The sequence below is a fragment of the Mycetomoellerius zeteki genome, unplaced genomic scaffold (assembly GCF_001594055.1).
Source record: "Mycetomoellerius zeteki isolate Tzet28-1 unplaced genomic scaffold, Tzet1.0 scaffold68, whole genome shotgun sequence".
Classification (NCBI taxonomy): domain Eukaryota; kingdom Metazoa; phylum Arthropoda; class Insecta; order Hymenoptera; family Formicidae; genus Mycetomoellerius; species Mycetomoellerius zeteki.
In genome coordinates this window covers 449,720-463,412 of record NW_017257697.1, presented here as the reverse complement: position 1 = coordinate 463,412, position 13,693 = coordinate 449,720, and the positions used below count along the sequence as shown (strand labels likewise).

Here is a 13,693-nt window from a genome sequence, read left to right as displayed (position 1 = left end):
GAATTTTGTAAAAATATCGATTTAATCTTTACAATGGTTACAAATATGTATATACAGTGAATGTAAAATACTCTACAATAAATCTTTTTTTATAAAAATACAAAAATTTATAATAAAATTGGATGATCGCGTTATTATCAGCTACATAAGTGATTAAAAATTAATATCAGATTTACCTGATTTTTTAAAACGTCACTAACATCCATAAAACAAGATGTAGGCTATTATATTTTTGTCTATATTACTCATTTCTCATATATTTTATATTATTGTTACTAAATATTGCCTATATTAACTAATAATATAAAATATTGATAAGGTACGATTTAGGCGACCAGTACACATTCGGCAACTCTTCCCTAAATCGGTTTTGGACTTACGATTTGTCATTAATCAAAAACAAAACAATCCGTAGGCAATTTTATATATATACTTTTTTATTTTAATCTATTTCATTTCATAAACAGTATTTTTTACATGCAATATTTTTCTATTAATATATTTTTACCTATAAGTAATTTTTTTCATTCTAATTAATGAAGTTGATGAAGAATTTCGTAAATAAATTAGAAATTAAAAACTTACCAATAATTTTCTTGCTTATAGAAGAAATTATGAGGATTGCTTTTTTTCTACTTATTATTCTATTTAAAAAATAACAAGTACGAATCTAAGATCTGCATGTAAAATAAATTAGAAAAAGATGCTGTTATTTTAAATTGGAATAACAATACGGAATATTTCTAAAACTATACATAGAAAAAAAATAGAAAGAAATTCGTTCATTATAATGGCTCCCATAAACAGGATGCGATAACGCTTACCATGCGGCGGAAATTAGCGCAATAGCCAATCATTCTTTTGCTTTTATGGAAAAGCAATAAATTAATTGGCTTTCGCGCCAATTTCCGCCGCGCGGCAAGCGTTGCCGCGTTTTGTGTGCAGGAGCTATAAGGCTTTGAAATAATCCCGCAAGAATATCCGCGAGAAGAGAAAGAGAGAAAGAACCGGTTTACGATGATCCACATATTGTACTTATATTGCGCAAACGTGTAAAGAAGGCGCGCAATTATATAAGCAATGACGTTTGAGGTACCTTTTGTGTTGAATGTTGAATCGTGCCGGTTTAAAATCGTTGCAACGAGCGTTACGCGAAACACCGGCGAACAATGCAACGATTAGTATGAATGAGTTATTTATGCGAGGTCGCGTTAGTCGAATATAGCTATATTTTTTACGTTCTCTTGTATTTCCGCGTTTTACACTTTCCTCGTTTTTTTTAAAAATGTTTTACAGATTTAAATCTAGGTTCGCGAAATCGATGCGTACATTGGCGAAGTGTGTCGCTCACTAAGTACGTGCCGTTCTCTCATTCTGAATGAAACAATCCCAGCGATGATGTAACATCACCAATCATGTATTGCAATCCCGTTTTCCACCTGCTGAGGCACATAAATATATCCGTTGCCCTTTCCCACGTATACTTTTGTACACCCTTCACATTTTTGTGTGTAATTATCTACGAAATTGATAAAAATACGAAGTCACGTACTTACAGGATGCATCTGACAACAAGATAGACAAAACTTACAAATATATTCTTCACATAATTCTTTTTTAATAGTTAAATTGGTTGAATTTTCGTTTTTTCGACGACTTTTTACGTCAACTGTTCCTGCAATTTGAATTACCATCATTCTTTAAAATGATCTTTTAATTATCTTTTAATTATCTTTTAATGATCTTGAATTTTTTGTTTGTTTAGAAAACGGAAATGTAAATTTAAAAATCCGTAATCTAAGTTATGAAACTCTCGACTAAGGATGCCGACTGAATTATGTTTATCGACAGATTTATTCTTAGACTTATTATTGATCCGTACTTATATAATTAGCGATATTTAGTTCGATCAAACATGATGTGATTTTAATTATGCATGAAATATGTCAACTGAATGTCCTTCGTACACTCGTAATAACACGCGTCTACTTTAACGCTAGTCCGCTTTTATGAAACATTAATTGCCTTAGGCATTAATTATACTGTCCCACAAATTTAAACTTTCTTTGTATCAAAAATGAAATAAGAAGGTAATTTTTATGAATCTTTTGCGAATCACTGAAAGCGAATCTATTAGTGAAATTATTTTGTCGCGTTACGTTTTTGAGAAAATTGGCTTTAGGGATGCCGAAAATAGCATTTTTTAACATTTTTGAACCGAAATAGTTAAAAGATGACGTAAAATGACTGTTCTGCGAACGGATCCGTTTTTTTCTATCAATATAGATTAACTTTAATTTTGGTTCAACTTTCATGTTTTTTTAGTTCTAAAAATATTTAAAAAAGATGGAAAGTAAGTTGAACCAATTAAAGTTAAACTACATTAGTGGAAACGGATAAGTCCAATTTTCTCAAAAATTTGATGTGATAGAGCAATTTCATTAATGGATTCGCGTTTTCTCAGCGGCAAAAACATCTATAAGAATGATCTTGTCTGGTTCGTAGTCTAAAATTTGTGTTGGACAGTGTTTTAAGGAGAAAATGAGATTTTCTCAAGATTGTCTAAAGACTGGATGCAAATCGTTTGAGTCTCAGCAAATGACTTTATCTTTTGATCACTATTTTGCGATTTATTTTGTAACAAAGAATATGAGGATGCAATAGAATGCCTGTTAGCCAAAGCTCCATTATTTGAATGAATCCACTATCCGGATGTTCTATTATTCGAATGTTTGCGTAACATTTACTTTTAAAGAATAGAAACGTATCCTTTTTATGTCGAAATGTTTATGTGGTATTAGACAAATTACATGAAAATTTGCTCCGAATTATGTTTGCATTATTTTATTAATTTGACTGACTCTATTGTATTTACAAAAATTTTACTGTATTATATATAACAGGACATATCCCTTTTTTTTTACCGAAAAATCTTCGTCAGTGAGATTTAAACGATTCGTGAGTGAGAATTGTATGAATATTCATAAAATACGTACGTAAGAAACATACGCAGAATATTTTGCTCTGAGTCATTCTTCTCCTCACAGATAACATCGTTTCATGATATTTCTCAAGCAGAATAAGTCACGGTAACGTCAAAATGAATGTGGTTGATCAAAAAGTGACTTTTAATAATTATTCGTTTTATATCTTTTAATAATTATTTTGGAATCATTTTGATATCATGATGATTCTTTTCTGCTTGAATTTCTATTTCGAGCTATATTGCAACTTATCGCATGTCAACTAATTGTTAAAAGCGATGAAATACTGTGAATACCATAGTCAAGTGAAGATATTATCTTTGTCGATTAGTACTGTCATTACGCATTACGTGTCGTTTCGTGTCGCATAGTAATCATGCCAAGTTTGCAAAAGTGCGGTTTTCCGGGATCTGATCGCGCTGGGTCAAGGTTTTTCATGACACGATTCATTAATGTCACTGTTGATTCGAAGACTCATAGTGATATTACTAAAACGATTATTAATGAGATTTCTTGCCGTCATCTGATTGAATGCAAAGCCAGCTTCGTCTCGCAGAGAGCTCAGATTGACGCGCAGGATGTTAATTAATCGCGCGAAGGCGGTATTAATACAATGAGATTGTCGGGCAGTGACCCATTTGCGAACAGCAGATTGTAGTCTGCTGTCACTTAATAGGCGTTAAGATAATTAGTCTCGAGATTTGTAATTAACAACTTTCAATTGATGGTGCATTGTCCGATTAAATTTACTTTGAAAAAATATTAAATTCTTTCTTGAGTATATATTTATACACTAAAAAAAGTGTTCTCATTAAACCAACAAAAGAGTCCAACAAAAATGACATTTTAGTGAGGACAAATAGAATCTCTGAGAAATACAAGAATCAGAAATTTGTTCAGTTTCATTAAAATGATATTCTTGTTGGTTTTATTGATTTAATTTAACCTTTTATTGATTTAATCAAAACATTTATTTCCCAATATAAATATAAATTTGGACTTTGCATTTTAATATCTCTGTTCGTGTTGCAAATCTAAAAACACCTTTTTCTTTGCAATAATTATTGAGATTTGATAATTATATCTTGATTCAACTAGTGACCCGTGTATAGACACATAATCTGTCTTGTGACTGCCGCACGTACATGTAGCATAAAACACGTAATCGTATCTCTTGATCTTATCTTTCAATAAGACGCGATTTATATTTCAATTTGCATCTTTATCCCGGATTTATCATTTGCATCTTTATTATCTAATTTTGTATCTATAAAATAAATAAATTGTGTTTCACTTGTTAGTCATGGCGATTAAAAGTTAACAATGAAAAAAAAGTCGGCGGATAAAATCCATTTTCGGAAACTTAGACCGGTATCCATAGTCCGATCCTATTAATTATCTGTATATCTTTAGAAAATCATATTTCCTGATAATTAATCTTGTTCGATTTTTACAAAATTCTTCATCAGGAGCATTTTTAAAGATCGTATTGAAGAAAAAATTTTACTCGAACAGAATCATGCATGTCTGGGTCTTAAAACTTAAGATCTTGAAATAAAAACGGATTATTAGTACAATCTATGATTGGTTTATGACCATCTTAAGACTGTACTCAAGACGGTCTTAAATATAAGAACCAATGATATTTAAGACTGTAATATTTAAAATTGTATTGTGATAATCCGTTCTTATTTCAAGATCTTAAGTTTTAACCTTTTAAGACACTGATTTCGTTCGAGTAAAATTTTTTCTTCATAATACTATCTTTAAAAATGCTTCTGATGAAGAATTTTGTAAATCGAACAAGACTGATTATCCAGAAATATGATTTTATGAAGATATACATATAATTAATAAGATCGGACTATGAATACCGGTTAGAATTGAACTTATAGTCAAAACAAAGAAAGTACATCGACATTTTTGGCATTTTATAAAGCTTTATTAATTAGAAAAAATTTTTTATGTAAGTACTAAGATATGCGACCATGTCAAATCCAATCTTTCGCTCTTATTATTGTTGTATTCTAATTGTTTCGAACGAATTCGGTTCTACATGTTCAACGATCGGTTACGTTATCCTTGTCCTTAGGCCAAATGTGAAATATGGTGTATTATATAAGTAACCGCGACACATAATAATTTAGATTTTGCGGGAACGAATAAGACACGACTCTTAGGGATGATGAAATAACTAGCAATTCAATAATATCTTACATCCTGCAATTTTCTTAATGTCCTACAGTTTCACCTGAGTCTGTAAAACTTACATTCGCAAATGAGTTTAAAGTATCATCTCTTTTTTCTGTACAAAAATCAAGGATAAAAACATACAAGTTTATCACAAACGTACAGTATAAACTCAGTCTTGAAACATCATAAATTTTAATTTATGTAAGCGGATGTATAAACTTATTATATCGTACTTAAGAAATATTCAATAGCTGTTCGCTTTTAATTTTTTTGCCATTTTTGTTGATATTTTACGCATAAAATTTTTATTTTTTGTATTCTTATTAATTAATTTTTATTGAAATAACAATAATTATGAAAAAACTCAATAAATTCAAAATATATGTAAAATCGAGGGCTATAAATATCTTCGATTCAATCGAATAACGAATCAATCGTTGGTTCTTATGTGCTAATTTTTATTGATTAATTAATAAAAAATATTATTGTTATACATATATTTATATTTGACTAATAAAATAATCTTATTTTTCGAATGGAAGTTGGTAATTAGATGACGAGATAGTAAAGAGTGGATAATAACAACTGTATTCACAGTTAATGATTATATTATTAGTGACCTTTTCCTATATTTATGTTAAATACTTCAACATGCTCCCACCTTTCGTTAAAGACTCTCTTTCTCAAACTTTTTTTCGTTTTTCCGTCGCGAATTTCATTGCGTCTCTCGCGACTTTACATTGAAAATGTAAAGGTAAATGTTAAGGCAAATGTCTTTGTAATGTAAATATAAATGCAATGTAATTCAAATGTTTTTGTTATGGTTAATAATTCTCGAATATATTTATTTTTTGTTTATTTTATTTATTTTTACGAGCTCGTGTTTCTTTTATATCTAATGTAATACCTTGTCTAATCGTCTTACTGGCTGACTTGTAACAGCAGTTCTGCTGACGTCTTGCCATTTGTTATGTGTAAATTTTATGCATTACAATAAAATATGAATTTGAATTTGAATATTATGATTACGTAAGAACGAATTCCATTATACGTACATTATCTATTTATTTCAACATATAAAATTTTGATATATAATCTATTTTTATGTGAAGCAAGATAGTAGAAACTCGTATTTATCATATTATTAGTCTTGTTGTTATTTAATTTGATAAAGCTTAAGATTTGATAAGATATAACTGCGGCTGAATATATTGATTTTACGGAAATTCGCGAAATTCATTGACGCGTTTTTCTTGCTACAGGGGAAAATCTCTTAGAGGTTTTCTTGAAAACCAATTTAGATGCAGCGCTGATACCTTGAGTTTTACTTTTAATTCTTTAGATCTGATCTCTTCAAGGTTGGTACGTTTATGCATAAGTATGTTCACGATTGGGAAGTCATATGAGCAGTTTGGCGTGAAGTCGCCGTGAAAATCGGTGAACTATTTTAAATAATGAATTCTCAGGCTCCCGGTTTGTTTTCATTTGCATATTATTAGCGCTGAGTTCCTTCTATATATCTTGAATATTTTTGCATCAAAAGGATCATGTAATGTGATATGAATAAGATCTGTCGACCATAGTACACTGGCCGACCATAGTACACTGGAGTGACTAGATTTGCGAATATTAATTAAAGAAATTTCGGAGCGAATATCAATTAAGGTTAAAAAACAGAGTCATTCGCAATTAAATTACATAAATTAAAATTTTTTTTTCAATAAAAGAAGTAATAATAGCATTTTACCGAAAAAAAATCTTGCGATTACTAACGTATCCGGAATCTTACACAACGTTTTTACATAAGTAAAGTCTTAATAAGGAAAAGACTCTTATTAAGTGTTACATTCCTTTAATTATTTACTGTTGAACAAAGTTCCATAAGCCAATAAAAAAAGGATTGCACATGTTATTTATAAAAATTTTCGTTTATTTACGTAAGTAGTGATAACATTCCTTATCTCTGTGTGTATCTTGTAGGAATAATTTTACTGTTTAGCAAATTAATATTTTTTAAGATTTACATTCTAGACTTACAGATAATACTCACTTTTAGATAAAGATCTGAATCACTTCGTATTAATTTTTAAATATTTATATCCAAAAGAATGATTGTTTACGTAATAACGTTCTTCCCATCCGAAAAAGAACTTGTAGTGTTGTATCGGGATTAAAAGAAAGATAATTTTTATCCGGGATATCACGCAAATCAATGAAAATTAAACGTAAAATTAAATACGAAATTAAAACAAAAGAACAAACCTTTTCCCGTGCTCGGAGACTGCCATTTCGGTCGGACCCGCTCGTTGTTCAGTTTTCTCGTCTTCACGCATGCCGACTCTCTTGCATATCGAAGGACGATGTAACCGATACGATGAGGAGGATGGCCTTCTTTCAAAGCAAAATAATGTACAATCAGATTCTTGCGCGATCGCGAAGATAATTACGATTTTCCACCACTTGTTCCTAACATACGATTGATTGAAACTTGCTTATGGGCTAATATATGTATATTATGCAGTGTGTAATAGGTACCTTTTGAAAGATATCTAAGTACAAATACAAGTAGGAAATACACTGTGGAAAAAGTATCTAGTCATGTAAATACGTCTTTTAAAGTTATTTAGTAGAGTTAGTGTTTCAAGACCGAAAAATCATTTCGGCGCGTATTTTAAAGGACATACGTATATAAATTCACACACAATTATACAAACACTTAAGATCCAGTTAAGCCGTTTAAGGCATTGATTTCTATAATAGGTTGTATTCTCACATATCCTGTAAGATATTATATCTTTTTAAAAATTATCTAAGTACAGATACAGTACCTGAAAGATTTTGTTATTTTTTTAGATACTTCTTATTAAAAAAAAAAAACAAACTGCGTAAATGAATTTTATTTTACATCAAATTATTACGTACTTATGTAGTACTTATTATATAGTATTTATAAAAATGTTTGGATAACTGTCATATGTTATGCGTTTTTAAAATAAATAGTATTTTAAACATTATAGGTATCGCAAAGTCGATTTCTTCTAAGAATTAAAATTAAGTTTATAATATAATGATAATGTATAGATCAACGATATATATACATAAACCAAGCATCTGAATTTGTAACTTGTAGGAAGTTTAATAGGATCTATAATTCGTTGTGTCTGTTTCTGTTTTCAGAGAAAGCAAAGATAACATGGAATCTCAACGGTTATTAACGGTCACTTAGACCGGTATTCATTGTCGGTTCTTATTTCAAGACCGTCTTAAGTAATGTCTTAAGATGCCAATGCGGTCCTCTGATTGGTTCGTTACATCTCGTGGGACAACATTATACTTCGAAGAATTTTAATGTAAATCTCTCTTATTCATTAATAAAACTACAATAAAGTATAAAATAAGTTTGATTAATTTTACTGAAGTGCATGGTAAAAATCTTTAAAATATTGTATTGTACCACAACTACCATATTTTCAAGGTAAATTTTAAAAGAAAATTCTCCCGTGTACTGTTAAAGTATAACCTAAATACTGTATACTTATACCTTAGGTATAGTATTTACAATATGATATTATAAGAACTAGAAGAGATTCACAAATTGTTGCAAGCGGATTTACTTTTACAAAGAATTGCGATAGCGAATATTCATACCGAGTTTAATAAACTTACGTTAGGGATGAGTGATACAGAGCCGATATTTTTGAACTTTTTTTCTTGATATTTTCTATCGATATTTTATCTTTCGATATTGACATTTGAACAGGAATATTGAATTTCCGATACGGTCCATTAAATCCGTGTTAATTTAGTAATGGATTGAGATCAAATTGAAATTTTCATTATTTATCATACTTATTATATATATTGTAAGAATACAATATATAATGAAAGATTAAAATTATATAAATATAAATAATGAAATAACAAAATAAATAAAAATAAAATGTATAAATGTATATATTATGTGTATATATATATATATGTATATGTTTGAAATAAAAAGTAAGATATAAGTTTATATACATATACATATGGTATTCCAATTAATACTATCAGATATGTACAAACCTTCAAGAGATGTCCCCGAGTAGAAATTTGTTCAAGTGTGTCGGATTTAGCTTGCGCCGGATCAGGCCCAAATCCAGGTCTGGAAAAAAGAAAAATAAACGTTCGATGTGCGTCTTTACCCAGTGAGAAATGACAATGGAATCGACGTCGAATCGATATCGATATATCCTAAAAACGTTTCCAGGATATCTCTTGAATAAAATGTGGTGTATGGAATATATATATATAATATCTATATATAGTACTAATTGCAATTAAATAACATAATTTTTAAAAAATTTTTATTGAAACAATTATTCAAAAAGATCGCTGAAATAGCCTAAAAAATGATCTCCAACCGTTATTTTTGCAAAAAGATGGATATCTTACGCATCAATACGCATGTATCATAAAAACAGAAATATCAGATCGATATTCGCAATATCGCAAATTATTTAGCTGATATTTTGGTGTATCAATATATCTGCTAACGATACAGTGCGATAAGAAATATCGAGATTTTTTTGTATCATCCATCTCTAGCTCACGTTCGATTTATCCCAGGTTCAGTATCCACATTTGCATAAAGATTCGCGTGATTTTAAGAAGCGGAAGCGTTATAGATATCTCGCATGGAATAGGCGAAAAAATAGATAAAACAGAAAAAGATCGATGGAAATTTATTCTATATAAAGTTTATCTAATCTTTGAAATAAAAAATTGATGATAAGAACATGATTATACAAGACTGTCATATGTATGATTAATGATTTGTTATTAGTTTTAATTGGATTTTAATTGGAAACAATTAATGATTTACTTTATTGCGCTCAATTTACTTAATTATTCATGATTGAAATAAATGAAAGCTAATACAATAATTGAAAGCTGATATGCTGAGTGTTATGACAAATTTTATTTATGAATTCTTTATGCAATTTAAAATATAGCTTTCAATAAATATATTAACCCTTCGGTTCCACTTGTGTGGCATATACTCGAGATTTCTTTTTACTTTGCGCTATGTTATAGATGTTTTATTAATAAAGATACGTATATCTGCTTGTTACCGTTATGTTTCACTTAACACATTTCGTACTACGTGGGTCACCGGTTGACCTATACTAAACTTTCCGTTTAGGTTGTTTGATAATTTAGCTATAAAAAAAATGAAATTATAAAATAATTTTTGCGATATTGATACATTAGGTCTTTTTTTTTATAAAAATAATTTAATTTTTCAACCACCATGAAATACATATTATTTAATAAACGTAAAAGACAAGCAAAAATAACTAAGTCACTAATAACGCATGTGACGTATTAGACAAACCATTTAAAATTGGCCTAACATAGCACATGCATTAATGGGTGCTTTTCAACATTTTAACACAAACATATACCAGAATGGACAAAATATAACATTATGCAAAGTGCATGACTTAATTGGAACAAAATATGTACGCTATGTACGGTTTCGGATAGAGTTAATTTTTCAATACTACGCCGATGCTTTGGTATTTGTAATCTATGGTAATATTTTTCCGTATTTCAACCAGAAAACAACTTATAAAAAACTTGCGTAGCACGTTTAGTTTTTTCCGTCTATATTGAATAAAGAAAGCAAAAATACGATTTTCAACTTCATTCATACACAGAGAAAATAATGTTATATTTTGTCCATTCTAGTATATGTTTGTGTTAAAATGTTGAAATTTTAAATGATTTGTCTAATACGTCACATGCGTTATTAGTGACTCAGTTATTTTTATCTATACTTTATCATAATATCTATACTTTAGCTGTCCATATTTTCTGCCATTTAGTTATCACATGCAGTTTTTAATTACGACAGCTACTTTTTTTTCCGTGTAGATTACTAACATTTATATTAACATCATTCTAAGATGCCTTATGAGCATCAATATAATTAAATTGCTTGTCAATTTAATTTGTGATGTTACTACTCTAATTCTGTTAGAATTGCGTTTCAAGACTGAAAATAAATTCGGCGCGCAGTTTGAGGGATTGGATATGAATATATAGATTCACACAGAATTATTTCAACACTAAAGTTCCAGTTTAACCGTTTAAAGCCTTTGTTTCCGAATTGTTATGTAGTAACATTTAACTGTCATTAAAAAAAAAACGGAAGCTTACATAACCGACTAATAGCTCTCGGACTAAATACGAATGTGTTATGTCGATGATTACGGCAATTGGAACACAATTTGTGTCGCTGTGTATATGAAAGTATCTAATTTTACAATTGGAAAACACCCATTGTTTTGATTTAAAAAAATTAATTATAAAATTGTTATAAATTTGTCCATTTTTATGCAATATTTTTACACATATAGTAGACATGAACGTGGCGACAAAAACGGTATACAGTGACAAAGGATTAAAATTGTAAGTTTTTTAATTATAAATAATTAAAAATTGACGATTTTTCTTACAATTAATAGTAAACTTTTGTTCTTCATTCGATATCAAGTAGAAATTACTTTAAGGCGCTTTAATTAAAGGTTTAATTATAAGTTAAAAATTATGAAGTTTTGAAAAAAGGTAGTATCCAATTAAAAAGTTCTGCCAAAGAAAAATTAATTACAAATTGTAAAAAGTTCGCAAATGAAGTTTGTTGGTAACACTTTATGTATATAATTAGTGAATGCAGGAATTTATACAAAGAATTAACGAATTGATGCATTAAGTATATGATCTTAGAAGAACGAATTTCTTTCGATCAATTTCAATTCTATATGTCAAGAAGGTCCTTGTACTTAAAATTATTCCTATTGTGCTCACCTGATCGAGGATGTAGTCAGAAACGATCAACAATCCTCCCGTTTTTTTTACTAGGAAAAATTTTGATCAGCTTTGTGTTAATTAAAATGGAAACGGCTTCTTTTTTTGATAGAACGATTTCTTTGTCGAATTGAAGCGTTCCGTGAGATTCAAGTTCAAAGAATTATCGCATTCGAATCGTCATGAAATCTGAATTATGTATAACGGTTTCTTGTTTATTTTTTATTTATCAGATGATGTAGATTTAATAACTGCATGAATTTTTCCTGTTACGCAAGTAACATGTAGTTATTTGCAAACATGCAATAAATTGAATGCACTTGTATGCATGCGATGTTTGCCATTGTTCTTCTACAAATTTGACGTTTTTCAATTTATGTTTGTTTCTCTTTGGTCATTTTCTTTTGTTTTTCCTTTGGAAAGGAACTTTATAGTTCGTTAGAAATCCTTGTGAATTATTCTTGTAGGACCATAAAATCGATCGAATAGAAAATTACCACTTTCAGATTCAATTTCAACTATTCTAACTCAATGATAAATTTTATATATTATAGTACAATTAAAAAGATAATAATGTCAAGGGAACTATAAAAGAGGCCTCTGTCAGAAAATCAGAATTTTGGTTGCTTTTGTTATGAACGAAATACAATTGATTTATTTAATGAATTCTTAGTGAGTTTTCAGTATATTAGATATATTGAATCGTCTCGTTATATCTTTTACGAATTTATGTAAAAATTTTTCCAATCGAATGTCACACTTTTTTCTTTTCTCACACACATTTGCTCGGTTATCGATTTAAATTTTTATACAAAATACTTCCGCAATGATGGCGAACTGTAAAAGTATTTCCTAACTTCTCCCTTCTTTTTTAATATTAGAAATAAGTCTCTCTTATATTATAAGATAATAACTAGTCTCGGTTCTCAAAGAAGAAAAAAAAATACTATTTACGAGAATTTCGTTGCGGAGAGATTTAGTATTCGTTTCTGTCGCGACAAAATCTGGGAGAGCCGAGGTGAAATCGCGAAGTAAAAGCTTTAGAGAGAGCGGGGAAAAGATTACCGATTTACATGAGATCGGGCCTCCGCGACAGACTAAACGTCGCGCAGCACGAAAGCCGTGAGCTAGCTGCACTTTCGATTTTGAGCTCCCTCCTTCGATACCTGCCTTCCTCCTAACAGAGATTGTAGGCGAATAGGTATATATTCGCGCGCGTACGTGTGACCTCTCTTCCTCCCTTCTCTTGCCTCCGATCATTTGATTGTGATTACACCCGCCGTACAGACGACTATAGGATCCGTCAGTGTGATGGAGAACGGAAAGACGAGTAGGACCAAGTTGCTGAAATTAAGAATGTTAAAGCGTGTGTGAAATTAGCACCCCAAAATTAAAATTCCATAGTTCTGATTCCAATTCATTTTGAAGAGAATTTCTTTATTTTTATTTATCTTCTTAGTTTTTCATTTTGGGAACACTATAAGAGATAAGATAATTTTTAATCAAGTCTCTTTAAATTATAAGTAGTGTTTGCACAAGAGACAATTTTGTCGAAGTTCTTATGATTAGATATAATTCCTGTTAGAATAGGTTATTAAGAAATGTTCAGTTTTTTATATTGATATATATATATATAGAGAGAGAGAGAGAGAGAATAATGTATT

The 13,693-nt window shown here is 29.7% G+C and overlaps 1 protein-coding gene across 5 annotated transcripts in view; it reads right to left on the bottom strand.

Moving 5' to 3' along the window:
• LOC108728962 (facilitated trehalose transporter Tret1) overlaps window positions 1-13,113 on the bottom strand; it is a 21,524-nt gene extending 8,411 nt beyond the window's left edge. The window contains exons 1-4 of one of the 5 annotated variants that reach the window (XM_018457818.1): window positions 13,095-13,113; window positions 12,030-12,295; window positions 9,243-9,321; window positions 7,440-7,568 (exon numbers count right to left, since the gene is read on the bottom strand). In XM_018457818.1, the coding sequence (XP_018313320.1) occupies window positions 7,440-7,510 (71 nt within the window). In that variant the 5' untranslated portion in view covers window positions 7,511-7,568; window positions 9,243-9,321; window positions 12,030-12,295; window positions 13,095-13,113. Of the gene's footprint in view, window positions 1-7,439; window positions 7,569-9,242; window positions 9,322-12,029; window positions 12,529-12,983; window positions 13,007-13,094 lie in introns of those variants that run through there. The other 4 variants (XM_018457816.1, XM_018457815.1, XM_018457817.1 and 1 more) reach the window with 4 other exon arrangements.
• Window positions 13,114-13,693: the final 580 nt, after the last annotated feature.